This window comes from Colossoma macropomum, unplaced genomic scaffold (assembly GCF_904425465.1).
Source record: "Colossoma macropomum unplaced genomic scaffold, Colossoma_macropomum, whole genome shotgun sequence".
Taxonomy (NCBI): Eukaryota; Metazoa; Chordata; class Actinopteri; order Characiformes; family Serrasalmidae; genus Colossoma; species Colossoma macropomum.
The window spans coordinates 4038634-4064476 of NW_023494791.1; the positions used below are offsets into that span (position 1 = coordinate 4038634).

At 38.7% G+C, this 25843-nt stretch overlaps 1 protein-coding gene across 1 annotated transcript in view; it reads left to right on the plus strand.

Moving 5' to 3' along the window:
• The window catches only part of hcrtr2 (hypocretin (orexin) receptor 2), an 84918-nt gene that overhangs the window by 56476 nt on the left and 2599 nt on the right, over positions 1-25843 (plus strand). The window contains exons 3-5 of the mRNA XM_036573391.1: positions 6902-7157; positions 20346-20461; positions 24915-25135. Of these exons, the coding sequence (XP_036429284.1) occupies positions 6902-7157; positions 20346-20461; positions 24915-25135 (593 nt within the window). The remainder of the gene's footprint in view (positions 1-6901; positions 7158-20345; positions 20462-24914; positions 25136-25843) is intronic.

A 25843-nucleotide genomic window follows, 5' to 3' on the forward strand; every position in this document is an offset into this window, starting at 1 on the left:
ATCATTTTCGAACTTCAGTTTTGGAAACTCCTGTTTTTTCAGTTTGACCTCCTCCTTTCTTATCCATGTGGATTATTTTATATCTAATCTCCTCAGAAATATCTCCTTAAAAGGAATGACGTAATAACTGTTTTGACTGGAAGTTAAATAAATGAGTTGTGGTCTGATTTTTGCACCATCCAGGCCCAAAGCTATAATAAAAAAGGGTGAAATATCCTGAGTGCATGAGGAATAAACCACGAGATAAAACTCTGGGTGGCAACAGAGAGTAAAGTTATCATCGTAGATGAAATCTCCGAAAGTTGGATCAAAGGAGAGGCACCAGGATCATACAGAGGCAAGATCTCTGAGATTAGACAGCAACCAATTCCAAAATCCTGCTGGAAGATATGAGAACATGGCAGGTACAAAGTTCAATTCGAACACATGGCAGGTTGAAAAGATCAGTAAGGAGTATCATGTAATGAATCTCCATCAGAGCAGCACCAAGTCTAGAAGACTGAAGTCTGCAAACGCCTCCTATGATGTATATGAATCTTGCCACCACAGACTTTTCACAGTGCTGCTCACCTCAGCAGGCATCCTGATTTGCTGCTGAGCTTCAGAAAGTGTCTGTTTTCAGTACTGCTTAGTGCGCTGAAATAGTTTAATCCTGTAAGACCTACATCAACACATTTCAACCTTTACATACTTTTGCATTTTGCACTTTTTTATGGAAAGAGCAATAAAGTGTTCTACACTGTTAGAAATAAAGGTTCTGTTCAGGTACATTTTTCATTCATCAAGGTACAAACAGTGTAAATGTTCCCTCAAAGCTCCAACAGTGGTTCTAAGGTCTGATTGTGAACCTTAAATAAGTTTTTCCAGGTGAAAAGTTCGTATTTGTACCTTTTTATAACCGAATGTTTTAAAACAGAACAGTAAAATAAAAGCCTGGAGACGAGACGGGGTGTGTGGAGTCAGTACAGCTTAGAACATATCATTTCAGTGGGATTATGGTTCAGTTATGTTCCCTGACTAAAGGTACTGAGATGGACCCTTGAGGGAACCACCCCAGTGACAAGAGGGGAGCTGCCCCAGTGACAGTTTAATACCTTTATTTCTGAGAGTGTATCTAAAAATCATATCTAAAAAGGTTCTATAGCTTATTACTATAGCAGAATCTTTTTTGGTGTTATGGTTGGTGTTGTGATGTTCTTTGAAGAACCATAATAGCAGATTTTCCATTATAGAAAAAACTTTTAACCACACAAAGAACCATTTATATCCCCAGATTCAGCACAATCTCAGCTAATAAAGATGTCACTGAATAAGTATTTATACACACTGTATTTATGAATTAGCCTACACTCTTAAAAACGATGGTTCTTCAAGTGTAGTTTTGTAAAGAAAATTATTCTATAGAGAACCATGAACACTCAAAGAACCCTTTGCCTGATTAAAGGGTTCTTTGCATCCTGAAAGCATTCTTCAGATTCAAGGAGAATCTTTTATATATGGTTCTATATAGAACCTTTTTGAAAAAAGTTCTTCTGTTGTTACAATGTCAAGCTTGTTACAATAGAAGAACCCTTTTCAAAAAGGTTCTATATAGAACCACCTACAGCACATTCTCCTCTCCTCTCTTCTCTGTTCTAATCAATCTGAAGAACGCTTGAATAAACACTTTAAACATGCAAAGGAGTATATAGAACCATTGAACCATTTTACTTTACTAAAGAACCCTTGAAGAACCATCTTTTTAAGTGTGTATAAAAGTAAAAAAGCATTAAAAGTGCTTTTTTTGCATTTTTTAAAATAAAAAATGAAACAATATATCAAAAGAATTTTAACACAAAAAGCTGCACAAACCGCTTTGACATAAAATACCAGTTTTTATTTCTTTTTGTTTTCAAGTTATGCCCTTTTATGCCCTCTGCATTTTTATGTAACATTGCTTATATATGAAAGTTCTCTTGTCAGTTTCTGTTCAAAGTTACAAAAGAGCACTTTGCAGATCCCACAGAAGAAAAGGGTGAGTTTTTATATGTTTACACAGTCTATCATCTGCATCATAATGGCAAAGTCACTCCCGTCTTCTGAATAACACCATTCAAGATCTGAAGAGTTGTCACACTTTGAGTTGCTTCGTGTCTTCTTAGCCATTTTTTATTTTTTTTTATTTTCATGTTGCATGTCTTGCTTTTCGGGCGGCACGGTGGTGCAGTGGGTAGCGCTGTCGCGTCACAGCAAGAATGGCCTGGGTCCGATTCCCGGCCAGGCAACCAGGGTCATTTCTGTGTGGAGTTTGCCTGTTCTCCCCGTGTCTGTGTGGGTTTCCTCCGGGTACTCCGGTTTCCTCCCACAGTCCAAAAACATGCAGTCAGTCCGATTGGACATGCTAAAATTGCCCCTAGGTGTGAGTGTCTGTCTGTCTGTCTGTCTGTCTGTCCTGTGATGGACTGGCGACCTGTCCAGGGTGTATCCTGCCTTCCGCCCAATGACAGCTGGGATAGGCTCCAGCACCCCACTGTGACCCAGAAGGATAAGTGGTTTAGATGATGGATGGATGGATGTCTTGCTTTTCTCTTTTTACCCAAAACCAACCGACCATGATTTTCTCTGAATCAGAAACTCAGACTGGTGGTAACCAAACCAAAGCCAATTTGTGCACCAGTTTCTGGAGCTGTGTATGGACACGCCCACCATGACTATCAAATCTCCAAATCACGCCCTCCGATTGGCTGTGGCTGGCTACCCAAAGCTACTCAAATGCAGAATGTGGACTACACATCACATGACATGCACCGAATAAAGACGGTGGATTCAAACTGATCTGTAAACAAACCGATCGAAACAAACGTGCCGAGTGCTTGGAAAGATGCATATTTTATATAAATGTACACTGTATGTTTACTTAGCAACAAACCTGGGCTTGTATTTTAGTGCTGTTTCTCTAGAATGTGTCTCTAGGTCACATTACTGAGGAGCAATGACACTGCAAAGATAGCACAGTATTTTATCTTGCTGGTGAGACGGCCAGTTCAAAAGGAATAACTGGAAAAAAAATTGGTATTGTATAAATCAGGTGGCTAAGTATTCCTTAGTAGAGTTTTATATTCAGTTAATTCTAGTTTGGTTTATATTCAGTTCTGTTTGGTTTATATTCAGTTCAGTTTGGTTTATATTCAGTTCAGTTTGGTTTATATTGAGTTCAGTTTGGTTTATATTCAGTTCAGTTTGGTTTATATTCAGTTCAGTTTGGTTTATATTGAGTTCAGTTTGGTTTATATTCAGTTCTGTTTGGTTTATTTTCAGTTCTGTTTGGTTTATTTTCAGTTCTGTTTGGTTTATAATCAGTTCGGTTTGGTTTAGTTTATATTCAGTTCAGTTTGGTTTATATTCAGTTCTGTTTGGTTTATATTCAGTTCTGTTTGGTTTATAATCAGTTCAGTTTGGTTTAGTTTATATTCAGTTCAGTTTGGTTTATATTCAGTTCTGTTTGGTTTATATTCAGTTCTGTTTGGTTTATAATCAGTTCAGTTTTGTTTATATTCAGTTCTGTTTGGTTTATATTCAGTTCTGTTTGGTTTATATTCAGTTCAGTTTTGTTTATATTCAGTTCAGTTTGGTTTATAATCACTTCTGTTTGGTTTATAATCAGTTCTGTTTGGTTTAGTTTATATTCAGTTCAGTTTTGTTTATATTCAGTTCTGTTTGGTTTATATTCAGTTCTGTTTGGTTTATAATCTCTTCAGTTTTGTTTATATTCAGTTCAGTTTGGTTTATATTTATGTTTGTTTGGTTTATATTCAGTTCAGTTTGGTTTATATTCAGTTCAGTTTTGTTTATATTCAGTTCAGTTTGGTTTATATTCAGTTCTGTTTGGTTTATATTCAGTTCAGTTTGGTTTATAATCAGTTCAGTTTGGTTTATATTCAGTTCAGTTTGGCTTATATTCAGTTCTGTTTGGTTTATATTCAATTCAGTTTGGTTTATAATCAGTTCAGTTTGGTTTATATTCAGTTCTGTTTGTTTATATTCAGTTCAGTTTGGTTTATATTCAGTTCGGTTTGGTTTATATTCAGTTCTGTTTGTTTATATTCAGTTCAGTTTGGTTAATGGTCAGTTCTGTTTGTTTATATTCAGTTCAGTTTGGTTAATGGTCAGTTCTGTTTTAGGAGAGTTTTCTGAGCAGATTTTTTCTCAGGTTACCACAAGGAAGCAAGAAAAAAATAACTAACTAAAATAACTTTTTTTCTACTGAACAAGTTTGATTTGATATGTCTGTAAAACTGACAAGATGGTCAGAAATACTAATTCCAGTCCATAAATTGCATCTACGACAACTAGAAGCTCTGTTTGTGTTGCAGGGCACCAGTATTCCCAATTCTTCAGTAGATACAGTGCACTGCCGTCCGTCAATCAGCAGCGCAGAAAAATACTGGCTCATATCGCTGGAGAAAACTGGTTTTAATGAGTCTGGAAAAGTGAATGAGTTGCCAAGGTGCAGAGCGACGGCTCTTGAAGAGAATGGAGTAGTGCATTTTCACTCTGAATACAGTGTTGCGTATGGCATGAATGATTTCTCCTTGACTTGTTTGACTGATTATTTTGGTTTAATGTTTTATTTTTTATCATTATGCTTTGATGTGTGCTTTGATTTATAGTGGAGATGGTTGATGATGGGTCTTGTTGGTACTTGTGACTCACCTCAATGACACTATAAGTGAGTGGTTCATGCAACTGGCAGCATTATTTATTAAGCCGGTGGTTAGAATATTATCAGCAAGGCTGAGTGCCAAAAACAATGCGTGCTTAATCTGTGAGTTTAATAATATTTTATGAATTATACGAGTGCTGCCAAACGCCCAGTTTGCCAATGGTTGCCAATTCACATTGCCATATTTTCTTCAATGGAAGCTTGCATTGTGGCAGTGAAGCTAATATAATACAGCTAAAGCACTCATTTTAAGTCTTTTTAAGAGGACCCATGTTGAAAAATGAAATGGTTAAAACAGACAGAACTTTGCTGAATACTGTGCTGATTGTGTTTTGGCACAAGCTGGCTGTGATGGCTGATAATGTGTGTGTGTGTTTATTTAATCATAAAATGAATGTATATTGTTTGGTTCATATTCAGTTCAGTTTAGTGTGTATTCAGTTCTTTTTGGTTAATAGTCAGTTCAGTCTGGTTTATATTCAGTTCAGTTTTGTTTGTAATGGTTCAGTTTGGTTTATATTCAGTTCAGTTTGGTTTATATATTCAGTTTAGTTTGGTTTATTTTCAGTTTAGGTCAGTTTATATTCAGTTCAGTTTGGTTTATTTTCAGTTTAGGTCAGTTTATATTCAGTTCAGTTTTGTTTATATTCAATTCAGTTTGGTTTATTTTCAGTTCAGTTTGGTTTATTTTCAGTTCAGTTTGGTTTATTTTCAGTTGAGTTTAGTTTATAATCAGTTCTGTTTGGTTTATATTCAATTCAGTTTGGTTTATATTCAGTTCAGTTTGGTTTATATTCAGTTCCGTTTGTTTATATTCAGTTCTGTTTGTTTATATTCAGTTCAGTTGAGTTTATATTCAGTTCAGTTTGTTTATATTCAGTTCAGTTGAGTTTATATTCAGCTCAGTTTGGTTTATATTCAGTTCTGTTTGGTTTATAATCAGTTCTGTTTGGTTTATAATCAGTTCAGTTTAGTTTATAATCAGTTCAGTTTGGTTTATATTCACTTCAGTTTGGTTTATAATCAGTTCAGTTTGGTTTATTTTCAGTTCAGTTTGGTTTATATTCAGTTCAGTTTGGTTTATTTTCAGTTCAGTTTGGTTTATAATCAGTTCTGTTTGGTTTATAATCAGTTCAGTTTAGTTTATAATCAGTTCAGTTTGGTTTATATTCAGTTCAGTTTGGTTTATAATCAGTTCAGTTTGGTTTATTTTCAGTTCAGTTTGGTTTATATTCAGTTCAGTTTGGTTTATTTTCAGTTCAGTTTGGTTTATATTCAGTTCAGTTTGGTTTATTTTCAGTTCAGTTTGGTTTATAATCAGTTCAGTTTCGTTTATTTTCAGTTCAGTTTGGTTTATATTCAATTCAGTTTGTTTATATTCAGTTCAGTTTGGTTTATATTCAATTCAGTTTGGTTTATAATCAGTTCAGTTTGGTTTATATTCAGTTCCGTTTGTTTATATTCAGTTCTGTTTGTTTATATTCAATTCAGTTTGGTTTATATTCAGTTCAGTTTGGTTTATATTCAATTCAGTTTGGTTTATAATCAGTTCAGTTTGGTTTATATTCAGTTCCGTTTGTTTATTTTCAGTTCTGTTTGTTTATATTCAATTCAGTTTGGTTTATATTCAGTTCAGTTTAGTTTATATTCAATTCAGTTTGGTTCATATTCAGTTCTGTTCGGTTTATAAGAAGGAACAGGGAAGAACCTCACCATCATTTACTTCCAAATATTACTATGCAAATCTAGACTAAAACTATATCGCAATAATAAATTATCATGTTTAATAATGTTTTTATGCTATGTTATATTTTATAAAATATTTGTTGGTATATATGTATGATGTATAATGAATGAACGTACAATGAACTACAAATGAATTTCTTTTTATTTTTAAGTTCTGAAGAAATCTTAATCTACTAAGTCTTGGTCTTGGCTCGGATTTGATGTGTCTAGATCTCGGTCTCAACATGGACCTGGACAAGTGTTTAATGAAAAGAGCTCATTCTCTTATTTTGTGACTCTGAGAAACGCCGTTATGAACATCAACCTTGATTATCTTTACAAGCTTTACAGTACAGTTAATGGACCTAAATGACCCTCTTTACTGACATCTATCAACTGACAGTAATGTATTTGCAGCCATTTCTGAATTTTCTTTAGTTTACAAGCTATTTTTCCTTTTCGTTTTCTTTCCAGACCATCTCCGTATCCGTGTCTGTGCTGACCCTAAGCTGCATTGCCCAGGACCGCTGGTACGCTATCTGCCACCCTCTCAAGTTCAAGAGCACGGCCAAAAGGGCCCGCAAGAGCATCGTGCTGATCTGGCTGGTGTCCTGTGTGATCATGATCCCTCAAGCCATCGTCATGGAGTGCAGCAGTCTGCTGCCCGAGCTGCTGCCCGAACTGACCAACAAGACCAGCCTGTTCACCGTGTGTGACGAACACTGGGGAGGTGAGGAAGCAGCCGCACTGCGTCACTCATTCTAATGCAGAATGGATTTTGACAAATGGGCACAACTGTGTTCCCCTCAAACACCCAAAAAACAGGCTTCTCTTCACTGAAGTTACAGTGCAATATTAGGGAGCATTCATCACTGTGAAGAAAAAACACGTTCATCATCACTGTGGAGATATTACCCACTCTCTGAAAAATATAAAACACTCTCAAGATGCAGTTTTATTCTCACTCTGAAAATGTTATTAATTTAGTAATTTTATATAGTACTTTCTGTGTCAGGCTACAAAGTGCTTCACAAAGTGAAAAAATAATAAAACAATATAAACACAAAAAACGTAAAACCAAAGACAGTACAGCTTCATCCACAAACAACACAAACTGAGAACATTAGCTGTGTCCAACCTCAAAGGCTAAGACATATAGATATGCCTCATATCTCCAAACCTTATATCTCCAAAATGATCATTTTACAGTAGAACGAAAAAACCTACTTTACTTTTACTGTAAGTCAATGGAACCAGACTTTTTTTCAAGTAATTTTGGGCTGTTTCTTTTGGTCCATTCATCATGAAATTTACACACAATGTCATGAGAAACAGGTGTTTTTATGTCAAAAACTGAAACATCCAAAATGGAGATACGAGATTTTGTTCTGACAGCAGCGATATAATGAAAAAGCATTCCTTCTTCGCTTTGTCCTAGGGACACCAATAGCCCTTCACTAGAGGACCTCAGTGTTCTAGCATTTGAACATGGCGCTAATGGAGTAGTAACTGGCAGCCAATGCAGAGATGCCAATAGTGTGTAATATGCTCCATTCTTTTAGTCCCAGCAAGAACCTGAGCTGCTGCATTTGGGACAAGTTGCAACTGTGTCATAGCTCCTTGACTGACGTGTAAATAAAGCAGTACAGTAATCAAGATGTGACAATATAAAAGCATGAATAATTTTCTCTTTATCCTGAAAGCATTTTTCTGATTTTAGCAATATTTCTAAATTGAAAGTAATGAATCTGTAACAGCTTCATTATATGCACTGAGAAATTTATTTCTGAAGAAAGAGAACTGAGAACTGAGAACTAGTACCTCTGTTTTTCCCTCTTAACTTAAGGCAATTATCGGCCATCCAATCCTTAAAAACTTAAATACATTCATTAAGACTTTCTAATCTACTGAAATCACAGAGAGATAAAGCTGTGTATCATCATTTTCCCAAAGGGAGCATTAATAAAGAAAACAAAATTGGACCAAAGATCGACCCTTTTGGGACCCCACAAGAAAGCTCAGCACATGACAACAACTTATCTCCAATAAATACCCTACATTTTCTATTGGATAAATATGAAACAAACTAGTCTACAGCAGTCCCTGATATTGCAACCCACTGATGCAGACCCTTTATCAAAATATTATAAGCAACAGTGTCAAAAACTGCACTGATATCTAATAATACCAAAATAGACACCTGTCTTGCATCAGCATTCATTAAGATGTGATTTAAAATTCTTACAAAGGCTGTCTCTGTGCTGTTTCTGCTTAAAACCTGAAACTTAAAAAATATGATTTTATTCTAGCAGACCCAACAGCTGTTTTGCAACCACTTTATCAAGAATTTTTGAGACAAAAGGCAACTTTGAAATTGGTCTGTAATATACACAATCCGTAGAATTGAGGCCAAGTTTTTTGAGAATAGGCTGCACCATCGCCATTTAAAACATTCTGGGACACAACCTGAACTAAATGATAAATTCATAATTAATTGATGGCAAATGCCCACAGAATAAAAAAGACCTCTTCAAAAATGTAGCTGGGATAGTTTCCACCAGAAAGATCGATTTAATATTTCAGCTCCACTACTCTGAGGAACCACTTCAATTTTTACAGATACATCAATCATAGAACTGGGTGTGCTCTGGGGAGTCAATCCTAGAAAACAAAAACCTAGGGTTGTGTATATTCACAGTTATTAAATCATTAAAATCTTTGCATCCCTAACTCTATTATTAAAAAGAAACCACAAATCCTTCAGGTATAAACGATGAACTTGAAGCTGAGACTTTTCCATTCTCACTCTACCCTCCTACAAATCCTTTTCAACTGCAAAATATCATCATTTATCCATGATGTTGACAGGGCCAACCTGTCTAAAACACTTCTTAATAATTTGTGCACTAGCAAGGTGATTAACATCAGTACAGAGAAACAACTGCTCACTAAACCCTGTAAACACATCTGAAAATTGTGACTTTGCTTCTTAGTTAAGAAAGCATGACTGTACACAGTGTTTGGAACCAGCCTTAATCATAAACAGGGGCACATTAAAAGCAGTACAATTATGATCTGATACAAATAAATCCACAATAGAGACAGAATGGGAAGACAAACCGAAAGTAAACTCAAGATCCAATGTATGACCCTGATGATGAGTCAGGCCAACCACAGGCTGAACTAAATTTAAAGATGCCATGATGTTCAAGAATTCTGTAGCAGCCCCATCAGATACATTATACATATGAATATTAAAATCACAAAGCAACACTTTGTCATAGTCTAAAACTAGAAAGAAAGTCTGATAATTCTGACAAAAAACAGCCTTGAGTCGTGGCAGGGGGGGATACTGGATTTTTGCCAAGCACTTAAAAAAAACAGCATTTCAAAACTCCTACAGAAACAGTTTGACATTTCTAGCAGTCTTTAAAAATAACAGCCACACCTTCACCCCATCCAGATGTCCTCAGAGAACTGAAGCATGAATCATTCGGGGGACATAGTTCATTTAGATGCCATTTCTCACCAGTCTCGAGCCGAGTCTCTACTAGAAACAAAAAAACGATGCCATTGGAAGAGACAGAGTCTGGCATAACAAACGCCTTGTTTGACAGGGATCTAACATTGATAAGTGCTGGATTAGGATCTGAGAAATTTCTCATATCCAAAAGCGAAAGGCAGAGGATTTCATATAGATCATTTAGGTTCACCCCACCAAACCTAACTACGGGTTTCCTAGTGAACATACAAGGAGGTAGTGCTGGAGAAGCCGGCTGCAGCCAAACGTAGTGCTTCTCCAATGAACGTCGCAAGAGAAAGTATCCAAGGCGCTTGGATAAACCATCTTATTTGATTCGTATAACAGACCTGAACAGTGATCACACTAAACACGCAGCCGGAGCAGAAGGCCACCTCTTTTCCCTCATTTCCTCTGCGGCTGTTTCTGTCGACTCAAATGTTGTTTACAGCATTGAGAGCGACAAACCTCAGACGCAGTTGGTAGCAGCAATGGAGGTGGGAGAAAGGGACCTTGTGTACCTCTCTCTCCGACGAAACCCTCCAACACTCAGGCACAAAGGCTCAACAACATCCCACGATCACAGGTAGTGGACACAGCATGTACTTAACTAAGCAGAGACACTAACAATAATAAAAAGATGAAAACAGGTAGAAGCACACCTGAGACGTCGCCATACACCTGCGCCATCCTGGACAAAGGTTTTTCCTCATGTGCTCCCCGTGATCAGTCCCAGAGATTAGACATTTTATAGAGTTCTAGGCCCAATTTCTCATGCAGTTTAAGCCTGAACTCTAAAAAATTAAGGTTCTTAAATGGTTCTTGAGTCGGATATGTGATTCTGGGAAAAATCCTTAACCGGTTAAAAGGGCTGCCCAAAGTGAGGCCAGCAGGGCAATATTTTAGTTTTGATTTAAATACTCTTTATTTGCTGAATATAATATATAGGGAAAAAAACAAAGCCTAAAATGTGTCTTGTTCAATATTTTTTTTTCCAACATGTTAAACTCAGCAAATAAATAGAAACTGTGCACTAAAATTAGCAGAAACGCTGTATTTAAGTGTTCTCTGTGGAGGATGTGTTAACTTATTTTCACTTAGAACATCAACAGAACATGCAAGTTGACTAGTGGTGTTCAAACTTTTGCATAGGTATAACTTCAGTTTCTTATTTTGTAAGTATTTTCGAAGTATTTCATTAACAAAATGTATAATACTACTACTAATAATAATCATCCATCCATCCATCCTCTAAACTGCTCATCCTTCTGGGTCGCAGTGAGGTGCTGGAGCCTATCCCAGCTGTCATTGGGCAGAAGGCAGGATACACCCTGGATAGGTTGCCAGGCCATCGCAGGGCAGACAGACAGACATACACAGTCACTCACAGCTATGGGCAATTCAGCATGTCCAGTCAGCCTGACTGCATGTTTTTGGACTGTGGGAGGAAACCGGAGTACCCGGAGGAAACCCACACAGACACGGGGAGAACAGGCAAACTCCACACAGAGATTACTCTGGTCAGCCGGCCGGGAACCGAACCCAGGCCATTCTTGCTGTGAGGCAACAGCGCTACCCACTGCGCCACCGTGCTGCCGTCGTAGTAGTAGTAGTAGTAGTAGTAGTAGTAGTAGTAGTAGTAGTAGTAGTAGTAGTAGTAGTAGTAGTAGTAGTAGTAGTAGTAGTAGTAGTAGTAGTAGTAGTAAAACAACTCTATTGGAAACCCATATCTTTTTGTATAATTTTTATATACTTTATATTTTTTATATACTTTATATTTTTGTACTTGTAGCCAAAACTAAAAGTCTGGCCACTGGAACTTTTACATTATGTTCAAAAGCATGGTTTTAAATGGTTTACCCCTCTTGGATGGGTTATTGTACTTGTATTGACGAATATTTAAATTAAATTATAGCCCAAAGTTCACATTTTTCTACATCACAAATTACCTTGAACCTCTTAGGGTCCAATATGCTAAGGAGAGGGTTATGACGTGCCGAGGCGTCTACCTTAATGTTTGAGATGTTTTAAATGTGCAGTTAGCTAAAATAGATAAATGTTGTTGGTATTTAAAATTATGCCATTGTTAAAATTATGTTCTACATCTATCTAATAACATACTACAACATATTATGTATGTACATAAATATGGTATGTAGCAGGTGGTAGCCGTACCCGTAGCCATAGCAGCTAGCTATAGCTTAGCATGCTACAGCTTTGAATGCCAACAGCACAGGTTTGATTCCAGCTCACTGAAGCTCCATTAACACTAGTTTAGAGAATACAAACTCAATTCTGAGGGAGGAGTCGTGTGTGAAGCTTCTAGCTAAGCTACTTTGACTCCACTATACGGTCCACATTAGCACTATAAGCTAGCTCTAGCTCACAGAGCTGGCTAAAACAGCTTCACACCACAACACAGGTTTGATTGAGGCTCTTAGATGGTCTATTAGTAAAGGCACAGTGTGGGTAAGGGGCAGTGTTTGGAAATATCTATATATATTTATAAATCTTTGCACTTAATGAATTTTAATGTTTAGCTCATCTGCTGCTGCACAGTTTGTGTTGGTCATCCTCTAGTCCTTCATCAGTGGTCACAGGACACTGCCCACAGGACGCAGTTAGCTGGATATCTTTGGTTGGTGGACTATTCTCAGTCCAGCAGTGACACTGAGGTGTATAAAAACTCCATCAGCACTGCTGTGTCTGATCCACTCAGACCAGCGCAACACACACTAACACACCACCACCACGTCAGTGTTACTGCAGTGCTGAGAATGATCCACCACCCAAATAGTACCTGCTCTGTGAGGGTCCATGGGGGTCCTGACCACTGAAGAACAGGGTAAAAGGGGGCTAACAAAGTATAAAGAGAAACAGATGGACTACAGTCTGTAACTGTAGAACTACAAAGTGCACCTATATAGTAAGTGGAGCTGATAAAATGGACAATGACTGTAGAAACAAGGAGGTGGTCATAATGTTATCCCTGATCGGTGTATATAGAAACATCAGGAAGACTAGATGTTGGAACATTGCTGTGAGGATTTGATTGCATTCAGCTACAAGAGCGTCAGTGATGTCAGGTACTGATTAGTTCTGGACCACAAAATGTGCTTCAGTTGATCCCAGAGGGGTCTGATGGGGCTTCATTAGTCTAAAGAATGCATTTTCACTGCTCTACAGCCCAACGCTGGAGGCTGTACACCCCTACGCCAGCGCTTGGCTTGTATGCCTGAGCTTTGCACTGTAGTGCCAGTTCTTTTCTTTAGAGGCTGCATGGTTGTGTGTGCTCAACAATTTGTATGCCTTAAATAGCCAAATCCACTAATCAGTGGTGAATGATAATCTGCAGTGTCTGTACCCTGTTGTTGGATATGCAGGGCCAGATTTATGTACGAGTACAAGTGCAGCGATAAACCTTAATGCGATTGCAGTATGTACCTCAATGCACCTAAATTTAATGCTTCTCATCAGGCAAACTGCATGAAGCACCGCCCAGTAACTGCTCGCTTGTGAGGCTCAGGATTTAAAAGATGCTGTGAAATAAAGGTGACATCAACAAGCTTGAGGCAAAACAGAAAATAAAAGTTCAATGATGAAGAGATAGCGGTGTTAATGAATGAAGTTTCGTTCACAAAAACATTAGCCACGTCTACATGCAGCCTAATAATCCGACTAATAGCTCAATCGGAATCGAACACGTCAATGTATACACCTCAGTCGGAATAGGCCACTCCGAATACAGTTTCTATCCGATTGATCGAGGTGGGTAATCCTGTAAATAATCCATTAAATAGAAGAATAATATCCTTGTAAACGCCTGTATCTGATTACATTCCCTATCGAAAAGTTTAAGCCTGTTCTGATCATGTTCGTCGTCATAGTGAAAGTTTATACCGTTCAACATGGCGGAGCAGAAACTGGTCTGCAGAGGAGACGAAGTTTATGCTCTGATCTTTAAAAGACGGCAGTGGGACGGACGTCCAGCTTATGTGTCTCAGAACACGACGTCTTCCACTCGGCCTTCTTTAATAAGGACATGTGAAGGACATTTTCCTGAGTCTGACATCATTTTAAAGCAATTAAATACACATACACGCCGTGACATCGCCAACTGAAAACTTGTCCCGCTCTGACTGGACTCGTGTGATGCTCGTTGTCATGGTAACGTCAACACTAAGTGGTATTCTATGGATGTGCATCATAGTTAGATTAAGATTAAGAGACCCTTATTAGTCCCACAACGGGGAAGTTTCACCTCCGCATTTTAACCCATCCATGCAGTGAAACACCACATACACACTAGTGCACACACACACTAGAGGGCAGTGAGCACACTTGCCCGGAGCAGTGGGCAGCCCTATCCACAGAGGCCAGGGAGCAGTTGGGGGTTAGGTGCCTCAAGGGCACCTCAGTCACGTACTTTAGGCTCTGGAGATCTAACCCTAACCTCCAGCCCATGACTGCCCCCAATTACAGATTAAGGCTGAGGTGTTTTTATGCTCACTCTACTTAACAATCTGATAGAAAATCTCTGTTTTCATGGACATGACAAGTAATCAGATCCAAAAAGACACACATGCGTAGAGAACCACTTACTGTAGATGGTACTATGACAACGAACATCACGTGAGTCCAGTCAGAGTGAGACGAGCAGCAGTGAACAGCGCTTGTGTTTTTTTAATGACTTTAAAATGATGTCAGACTCAGGAAAATGTCCTTCACAGGTACTTATTAAAGAAGGCCGAGAGGAAGACGTCGTGTTCCGAGACACATAAGCTGGACGTCCGTCCCACCGCCGTCTTTTAAAGATCAGAGCATAAACTTTGTCTCCTCTGCAGACCAGTTTCTGCTCCGCCATGCTGAACGGTATAAACTTTCACTGTGACGTGACGAACATGATCAGAATGTACTTAAACTTTCTGATAGGGAATGTAATCAGATTCAGGCGTTTACACGGATATTATTCTTCTATTTAACAGGTTATTTACAGGATTACCCCCCTCGATCAATCAGATAGAAATTGTATTCTGAATGGCCTCAACTGGACTAGACTAGTCCAATTGAGGTGTTTACATGGACGGTTATACATGTATATGAGGTGGAAGAAAATCAGAGCAAAACTCACTGCTGTAAGTTGCTCATACTTTAGTAAATCTGGTGGAAAATGTAATCAGCCGCATATATAATATCTCCACACACTTTTTGCACAATCCTCCCATATTTCGCTGAATGCATATGCGTGAAGAAGAGAACAGCATGTGTAGTTTAACATGCACACAGCCGGTAAATTGCCTGTTTAGACACGTGTGCTAGTTTTGTACATAACACAGAGCCAGAATGCATTCGATTTGCAATTGAAATGGCACAAAAGGCTCAGTACGTCAGGCCTATGGTCCTCATATAGGTAAATATGGTGTTCTCGGTAATAACATACACTCTCAGAGAGATAAAAATTGACCTTCCACAGTACGAGCGCTATTAAGTTATGAAAGGTACAAATATGCTTCTTCTCTAGGAAAGTGAAGGTAGTTTGCCTTTAAAATTTGTTTTAGCTGCACAACTGGACCCTAAAGACAGTGTTGCACCATTTCCGTACTTTGGCTAGTTGAATTTCACCTGGACACTGCCCTTTTTCTAACAGTGGATAGTTCTGCACCTTACAGGATTCAGTTCTGCCATTAATCTATGCTCTTAAAAACGAAAAGATGGTTCTTTAATGGTTCTTTTTTAAAGGGGATGGATATATAGAACCACAAGTCCTACATAGAACCATTTCAGGCTTAAATGGTTCTTTGTGTGATGAAATAGTTCTTCAGATGGATGGAGAATGTGTTCTGTTTATACAGCACAAAAAAGTCTTTTGTCGCACTATTGGGATCAACTGCCCTTCAGGGAAATCTTGTATCAATTTATTATTAGATTTTACAGAATGTATAATTTATATGTCAAATCTTCTCTGGAAGTTTAATCAATTTTATTAATAAAATTGCAATTGAATTATTTATAAAATGAAATTGAAGTCTCTATCAATTTATGTCTTAATGATTCCTCTTCATTTTAATGAACGATGGCAAGAGACAAAAGGACAGTAAGGTATTCTTCATTGTTATACAACGATCAGGCATAACATTCTGACCACCTCCTTGTTTCTACACTCATTGTCCATTTTATCAGCTCCACTTACTATATAGGTGCACTTTGTAGTTCTACAGTTACAGACTGTAGTCCATCTGTTTCTCTGATACTTTGTTAGCCCCCTTTTACTCTGTTCTTCAGTGGTCAGGACCCCCATGGACCCTCACAGAGCAGGTACTATTTGGGTGATGGATCATTCTCAGCACTGCAGTAACACTGACGTTGTGGTGGTGTGTTAGTGTGTGTTGTGCTGGTATGAGTGGATCAGACACAGCAGTGCTGCTGGAGCTTTTAAACACCTCAGTGTCACTGCTGGACTGAGAATAGTCCACCAACCAAAAATATCCAGCCAACAGCGTCCTGTGGGCAGTGTCCTGTGACCACTGATGAAGGACTAGAGGATGACCAACACAAACTGTGCAGCAGCAGATGAGCTCTCGTCTCTGACTTTACATCTACAAGGTGGACCGACAAGGTAGGAGTGTCTAATAGAGTGGACAGTGAGTGGACACAGTGTTTATGGTCATAATGTTATGCCTGATCAGTGGATTATATTATATTATATTATATTATATTATATTATATTATATATATATTTTTTACCAATTTTCTTGTTGAAATGTATAAATGTGTAAACCACTATTTTCAGTGACAAAACAAAAACAAGATAAACAGTCCAGACATTTTACAGCGTAAAAATACCCAGAAATGCAGTGATCCAGGTGAAAATGAATTAATTAGACTATAGCTGGCCATAACTGTGTCCATATAAGCTTTGGTGCCATCATTTCATCAGGAGAAAAATAAAAGGGGATGGAACATCTTACCTTGAGGGGCTTCTTCCCCCAGATTACCCTGCATCACTGCAAACCAACAGAAAACTTTAGGAAAACATTTCTGGCTGAACTAGATGTCAGTAAACATATTACGCTGTGCTGGTTGTTGATATATTGATCTAACAGTAAAAGCTTTCTTGTTAGATCAATATATCAAACATCACTGCTTGCTTCCATAGTTTTGTCTGACAGTGCAGTCGTTCTCAAAACAGTTCTCTGGACCTCACCCACCTCCAAACTCACCTGCACCAGGTATTCAGTGTTCTTAATGGCTCAGTTCAGGTGTGTTGGGAGCATCTGTAGGACCCGAGGACTGTTATAAAAACCCACTGTTGTAGTGGACTTTTATTGTGTTACATATCTCAGCTTCAAAACCCAGCGTCTTTACTTTAGTAATAAATGCTATACTATAATACAAAATGATGATTCCTAAGAGCCTTTAAAAAACAGAGGCTTAGGTATCCTGTTCAAGATTAAAATCAAGCCATTCCAAAATTACAAGTGGGGATTAACGCTTAAAGGTTTTATCTGTTGATGCTGATCTTTTACTGAACTGGTCAAACTGACACTTTGACAGACAAAGAGATATCAGTGAGAGCAGCTCTTCAAGCTATTGTGGTGTATCTCTGATAATAATGCCAGGAAACGGGTCTCAAAGCAAGGATTATTTAACAGTGATAACAGGGTAACAGAAACAACGTCAGGCCATGTAGACAATATAGTATCTCATCTCTTATGAGGAGCTCTTTCTATTGTGTTCTGAGCTGTATTAAATCAGTTCTTGTTGCCACTTCGATTTTTTGTCCTTCTCATGCTTGGGTGATTTGTCTAAAGCTAAATTAACCTGAGTGTTTACTAAAGCCAACAGGGATTACTAACCTGCATATAAAGTTGCTTGCTTACAGGAAAAAAGTCTCATACACCGATCAGGCATAACATTATGTCCTTGTTTCTACGCTCATTGTCCATTTTATCAGCTCCACTTACTATATAGGTGCACTTTGTAGTTCTAGTTACAGACTGTAGTCCATCTGTTTCTCTGATACTTTGTTAGCCCCCTTTTACCCTGTTCTTCAGTGCTCAGGACCCCCATGGACCCTCACAGAGCAGGTACTGTTTGGGTGGTGGATCATTCTCAGCACTGCAGTAACACTGACGTGGTGGTGGTGTGTTTGTGTGTGTTGCACTGGTCTGAGTGGATCAGACACAGCAGTGCTGCTGGAGTTTTTAAACACCTCAGTGTCACTGCTGGACTGAGAATAGTCCACCAACCAAAAATATCCAGCCAACAGCGTCCTGTGGGCAGCATCCTGTGACCACTGATGAAGGACTAGAGGATGACCAACACAAACTGTGCAGCAGCAGATGAGCTATCGTCTCTGACTTTACATCTACAAGGTGGACCGACAAGGTAGGAGTGTCTAATAGAGTGAACAGTGAGTGGACACAGTGTTTAAAAACTCCAGCAGCACTGCTGTGACTGATCCACTCAGACCAGCACAACACACACTAACACACCACCACCACATCAGTGTTACTGCAGTGCTGAGAATGATCCACCACCCAAATAGCCCCTGCTCTGTGAGGGTCCATGGGGGGGTCCTGACCACTGAAGAACAGGGTAAAAGGGGGCTAACAAAGTATCAGAGAAACAGATGGACTACAGTCTGTAACTGTAGAACTACAAAGTGCACCTATATAGTAAGTGGAGCTGATAAAATGGACAATGTCTGTAGAAACAAGGAGGTGGTCATAATGTTATGCCTGATCGGTGTATATCATATATAATGGTGAACTCTCAGGGCTTCAGAGAAACATTTCTGTGAAATACAGATCATTTTTATTTAATAGAATCATGATGTTTGTTTATTTAAACTCTGCAGGTATTGTAGTAATACTCTGATTTCAAATTTGCATTTTGGTTGGAAACAAAAATGTTAAGTTCTTAAAACACCAAACAGAAAATTAAGCCTGCTTCCTCTTCAGTATGTAGATAGATACAGCCAGCCGAGCTTTACTACTGGTTAGGACTTCAGGAGCTGAACTGAAGACCTTACACATTCGATTAACTACACTTTTTAAAAAATTGGTTCTTCTATGGTTCTTTAGTAAAGGGAATGGCTCTATTTAGAACCATACGATCTATATAGAACCACTGCATGCTTAAATTGTTCTTTGCATGATGAAATGGTGCTTCAGATTGATGGAGAATGTGTCGTATATGATCCTATATAGCACCTCAAAAAAGGGTTCTGCAATTGGTACAATGTCAATCTTGCAACAATAGAATAACTCTTTTTGGGGCTACATAGAACTATTTTCTACTCATAACTGTATGAGTCGGTCTTACTGTGCTGCACATTTGCTTTTTGAGTTTTATGAATCTAATGTCTTTGTACTTTTAACCAAAAGTGTGTATTTGTAAGTATCAACAAATACGTTTAAAAATGAAATTGATAGGGAAAAAGTGTTCAGACACCATAAATTAATAACATTGGCTGTTGCTGGCAATTGCAGCTTTGAGAGGTCAACAGTAAATAATATGTTTTGCAACATTGTGGTTCAATTTTTGGTCCATTCATCTTGGCAAACTGTCGGGAACAGGTTCCTCTGAGGGACTCACAAATTCAAAATCCTCCTTTTTAAAAGGGATTGAACTCAGGAGATTGGCTAGGCCAGGCGACCACCTTCACCTCCCTTTTAGAAACCAGTCTGGATTTATTTTGGCTGTGTATCTGGGGTCATTCTCTTGTTGAAACATCCATCTTCTCCCCTTTCTCGGCTGAGTAGATGGCGCTAACTTATACTATACTGCACAGTTAAGTGGTAACTTGTAGTATCCTGTGTATTACATCCATACTTCATGTCTATAAGAGTCTCATAGCCGCTGAAATTAAAATGACATTAGCTTTGACACATCCATCTAAACTAAAATTGATGAGGGGATGATGTTTTACTCAAGTGACGTGATGTTTTGGGTTGCGGTGGAGAGAGAAATCCAATTTTGAGTGTCACGTATTGATAATAGGGCTGCCTGATGTGCTTAACTGCTCCATTTGAAGGACACACACGTGTATGAATCCATATGCAACTGATTACTTTTGAAAATAAACAAGCTTTTTCTCTAACTACCCACTTAGGTGGCCCAAATGCTTAATACAAATCCCTATCATTTCAAAAACTACATGTTTTTCCTTCCATTCACATCTGATTTTTTCTCTGTGTGCAGAACCGGAAAATATTCATTGTATTCTGTCTTAATTGGCTCGTCTACAGTTGCCCACCCCATGTGTTTAGTTCTTTGTTGGCATTGCTTTCTCCTCAGTGGTTTCCCAGCGGAGCAGAAATGGCATGCTTTTGTTGTTTACTTTGTTTATGAACATGTTCTCCAACCGTGATGTGATTGTTCTCTCTGTTGCAGATGAGATCTATCCTAAGGTCTACCACACCTGCTTCTTTATCGTTACCTATTTTGCCCCTTTGTGCCTCATGGTCCTGGCGTACATCCAGATTTGTCATAAGCTTTGGTGTCAACAGGTAAAGAAAGAGTTTGTATCTTTCATTTCTGCTTATAACATGTTGACCAAAGTAATATTGTGAGTTTGGGATAATTTAAGAACTACAGTGACCATGTTTTGGTTTTCAAAAAAAAGAACACTGGGGGCAGGAGGGGGACACGGGGTTAGAGTCAGAGCCGGTTTATGAGGAGTCTGGTCACTTCCTATTTCCCCCATTATATCAAAAAACAAGACAGCAGAGGGCGCCCGCGAGCGAGTCCTCAATGAATGGAGGTGAGTGAAGCTAATCAGCTAAAAATGAAAAGTTAAAATAGTTTCTAATCACTGTCTCAGAACTTTCCTTTAATTTTAGAGAGTAGAAGGAGGGATTTCACTAAAAAAGCAAAGAAAACTCTGTATTTTTCCTTTTTTATACAGCAATTTGGTTTTGGGCAGTAGAGTGTTAGCATTACTGCTACTGAATGCTGATTGGTTGGCGAGCGGAGTAGCTCATTGGCTGTTTGTGCTCACAGACGTCATAAATGTAAATGAGGCGCCGTTTTAAACTCCTATAACTCGAGTTTAAAAGCTCTTAAAAATATAACAGTGGTGTTAAAATGTTTTATGCTGGTAATGATTGTATTCTTTTACATTAAAAATGTTTTGCTACAGCCGTCCGTAGCCGCGAGTCCAAGAGAGCACAACAGGCCTCGCTCTCTCTGGGTGGGTAGCATGGCCCCTCCTTCTCCCCCCATCACTTAACGCGATGCTAGTCAGCGCAGGCTTTAGCTGACATTAAAGATCTAGCGGTTGGCACTTTCCGTTGCGTGAGCAGCAGTTCGAAAAGAAGCGGTGGCTGGTTTCACAGGTCTCGGAGGAAGCCTGTGTTAGCCTTCGCCCTCCTAGCGTTGATAGTATCGTGTGATTGGGGGAGTCCTGACTAGCGGGTGGAATTGGAGACGACTAAATTTGGGGAGAAAATTGGGTTAAAATCCAAAAAAAAAAAAAAGTTTAAGCATTTACAATCTATGATTTTGCTCAAATGCTCTATCTTAACCCGTTCATTTTGGACTCGCTCAGGAGTGCCCTCTAGTGTTTGAGAAACCAGGAAGACATTACAGAGCAGTGATTCTCCTCTGTACTAGTTCTCTGGTTAGTGTAGAAAACAAATGTCAACATGAAAGCAAAGCCAAATCCTAGACATATAGAATATAAAAGCCATGACCAGAAATATTTTTATGTCCCTAAAACAGGATATTTCCTAGGAAAAGTGGACATGTGGTCACCCCAAATGAACTTATTTACTGTCTAAAGGGTGTTAAGGCCCTTACACATTGAAGGCCATGTGAATAAAGGACACACAATTTTTTTCCGCATCAAAACTATACACAGTAGTGCAAATAACAACAAGCGACCAGAACATCTTCTAGTGCAGAAAGATATATTTTGATCCTCTTTGTTTGCCTTTTGAACAGGAAAACAATGGCATTAAGGAGGATATTTTCTGTTTTGGAACGTGAAAGTAGCATAGAGAGCTTCATCGCCTCATTCAGGAGCTGAAACTATATAAGAGCCCAGTTTGAGCTGCTTTTGGAGATGCTAGTACTACACATATAGAACCATGAACTCTCAAAGATCCCTTTGAATGATTAAAGACTTCTTTGCATTGTGAAATGGTTCTTCAGATTGATGGAGAATGTGTTGAATATGGTTTAATACAGAACCTTTTTAAAAAGGGGTTCTATGTATCAAAGAGATTTATATTGTTACAAGCTTGACAAAGTTACAATAGAAGAAACTGTTGCGTGATTAAAGACTTCTTTGCATGGTGAAATGCTTCTACAGATTGATGGAGAAAGTGCTGTAGATGGTTCAGTGAAGAACCTTTTTGAAAAGGGTTCTATATAGCATCAAAGAGAGTTCTTTTATTGTTAGAAGCTTGACATTGTAACAATAAAAGTACCCATTGTGCGATTAATGGGTTCTTTGCATCATGGATTGGTTCTTCAGATTGATGGAGAATGTGTTGAATATGGTTCAGTATAGAACCTTTATAAAAAGGGTTCTATATAACACCAAAAACAGTTCTTTTATTGTTACAAGCTTGACATTGTAACACCCGTTGTATGATTAAAGGGTTCTTTGCATCATGGATTGGTTCTTCAGATTGATGGAGAATGTGCTGTAGATGGTTTAATAAAGAACCTTTTTGAAAAGGTTCTAAATAGGATCAAAATGAGTTTTATTGTAAAAAATTGCTCATGAGATCATTTAGTAACAAGCAATTGAACTAATTTTATTCAACTCAAAAAATCACACTGATTGAAAGAATCGGTGACTCAAAGTGTTCATTTAGGTTGAACTAGTTAATTTACTTGTTACCACATTAAGTATTTTTTTTAGGTTAATTGACATTTCTGACCATTGACCATTTTTTACAGTGTACAAGATTGACATCGTAACAACTGAAGAACCCTTCTTGGTGCTGTAAAGAACCATTTTCAAAAAGGTGCTATATAGAATCATCTACAGGACATTCTTCATCAATCTGAAGAACAATTTCACCATGCAGAGAACCGTTAATCATGCAAGGAGGTCTTTTTAGTGTTCATGGTTCTATATAAAACCATTTCCTTTACTAAAGAACCCTTGAAGGACCATCTTTTTAAAAGTGTGCTCATGACAAAGCAGAAGGCAAACTAATCCTTTTGACATTTGTCAAAAAGTTGTAGTTGCTGGGGCACAGCTGCTCCGTCATCTTTCTTGTTGCCATGCCAACGGCTCAGACAACCGTGATCGATTAGTGAGTTGTCTCTGAGTCAGTCTGTCTCGGAGTGAGTTGTCATCTGAATAAATCACGCAAATAGGTGCACTCAGTGTGTAAAGGCCTTAATACCACACATTGTACTTGTCAAGCCCAGTTCATGATCATCCAATGAGAAAGACAATGAAGAAAATCACAGACAGTTTTTAATGAAAGAGATCACTAAAATCTGGAGTCCGCTCTGGAACGACTGTTGTGATTTGGTTGCCATAGATCCAGTTTTCTTGCTGGCAGGTGATTTCCATCAACTTGCATGTCTTTTGCATTAACTGATTTTATATGCCACATATACACTATATGGACAAAAGTATTGGGACACATGTCTTAATCACTAAATTCAGGCGTTTCATTCAGTCCCATTGCCACAGGTGTATAAAATCAAGCACCTAGCCATGCAGTCTGCCTTTACACACATTAGTGAAAGAATGGGTCGTTCTAAAAAGCTCACTGAATTTCAGCGTGGTGCTGTAGTAGGATGACACCATTGCAACAAGTTAGTTCGCAAAATACTTTCCCTCCTAGATTTTCCACAGCCAAGTGTGAGTGATATTATTGAAAAGTGGAAGTGTTTAGGAAGCACAGCAACTCAGCCACAAAGTGTCAGAACATGTAAAGTTACAGAGCAGGTCGCCGAGTGCTGAGGAGCATAGAGCATAAAAGTTGCCAATGCTCTGCTGATCAATAACTGCGGAGCTCCAAATGTCTTCTGGCATTAACATCAACACAAAGACTGTGCTCTGGGAGCTTCATGGCAGGGTTTCCATGGCTGAGCAGCTGCATGCAAGCCTTACATCACCAAGCACAATGCGGAGCGTCAGATGGAGTGGTGTTAAGCACACCGCCACTTGACAGATCTGGGTTTGGCGAATCCAGGAGAACATTACCTGCCTGACTGCACTGTGCCAGCTGTAAACTTTGGTGGAGGAGGGATGATGATATGGGGTTGTTTTCCAGGGGTTGGTCTAGAACCCTTAGTTCTAGTGAAGGGAAATCTTATTGCTTCAACAGACCAAGACATCCTGGACAATTCTATGCTTCCAACTTTGTGGGAACAGTTTGGGGAAGAACCTTTCCTGTTCCAGCATGACTGAGCCCCAGTACACAAAGCAAGGTCCATAAAGGCCTGACTGGGTGAGTTTGGTGTGGAAGAACTTGACTGGCCCTCACAGAGCCCTGACCTCAACCCCATCCAACACCTTTGGTATGGTCTAGAACAGAGATTGTGAGCCAGACCCTCTCGTCCAACATCAGTGTCTGACCTCACAAATGCTCTTCTGGATGAATGGGCAGAAATTCCCACAGACTCTCTCCAACATCTGTAGGAAGCTTCCCAGAAGAGTGGAAGCTGTTAGAGCTGCAAAGGGGGACCAACTCCATATTAATGCCTATGGATTTAGAATGGGACGTCATAAAAGCTCCTGTAGGTGTGATGTGCAGGTGCTCCAATACTTTTGTCCATATGGTGTATATGGCTTAAAATTTCCCTCACCTTCCTGTGACTCTCCTTCCTCTGTTCAAAATTCTGTCTTTTTTTATTGTCAAGCAAAAAAATAATGAGTAACATTCTAACTGAATATATTCAACTGGGCTTTAAAAGTATGATGACTCTACTACCAGAGCAGTTTGAAGTAGGCCCCAGTGCAAATGATACTGGTATGTCTCTGCTCAGATTCCCGGGACATCATCAGTGCTGCAGAGGAAGTGGAAGTCCCTGCAGTGCTCAGCTCAGGCTGCAGGCCCCGGAGAGTCGGTCAAGGTCAGGACCAGCGCGGTGTCGGCCGAGATCAAGCAGGTGAAGGCACGGCGGAAGACAGCGCGCATGCTGATGGTGGTGCTCTTCGTCTTTGCCCTCTGTTACCTCCCCATTAGTGTCCTCAACATCATGAAGAGGTACGGTGCAGACTTAGCTTTTAGCTTTTGCTGTTAAATTATGTCTCGTTTGCAGAATAATGTGTGCCTTCAAAATATTCAGAGAGTGATTTTTAGTGATTAGCGCATTTTAGAATAACAGCAAAAAAATTGAAATTATGAAATAACGATAATAATAATAATAATAATAATAATAATAATAATAATAACAAAACTAAATTTTAGCAGTACAGAACCCTCTTTAAGAATTTAATACATGTGTGCGGTCAAATTTGTTCATATGGAGTATTTTATAACAGCTTTGAACATGACAGATCTTAAACAAAACTGCCGATTATAGCAATTTTTTTGTGAAATACTTTTTTAAAAACAATCATTTATCACTCACTGTGCATAAAACATGAAAAGATAGATAGATAGACAGACAGACAGACAGACAGATAGGGAAAGTCTTCTATTGCAGCAGTACAAAGTACAAAAAAGAGCAAAACAGGAGCAAAAGTATTGCCGTTCACTATTTATAGATGCAAAAATAGAAGACGTGAAGATAAATAATAAAAACAAATACTAAAACAACAATAAAAATATAATGCGCAGTACAAAATTAAGTACTAAAATTGCATAAATACTAAGCTGTTGACAATGCAGTTGTGCATGTCACGTCCAGTGAATAGTAATAGCAACGCTTATTGAAAGTTTATTGGAAGTTTACGCCTGGATTATTGGCCA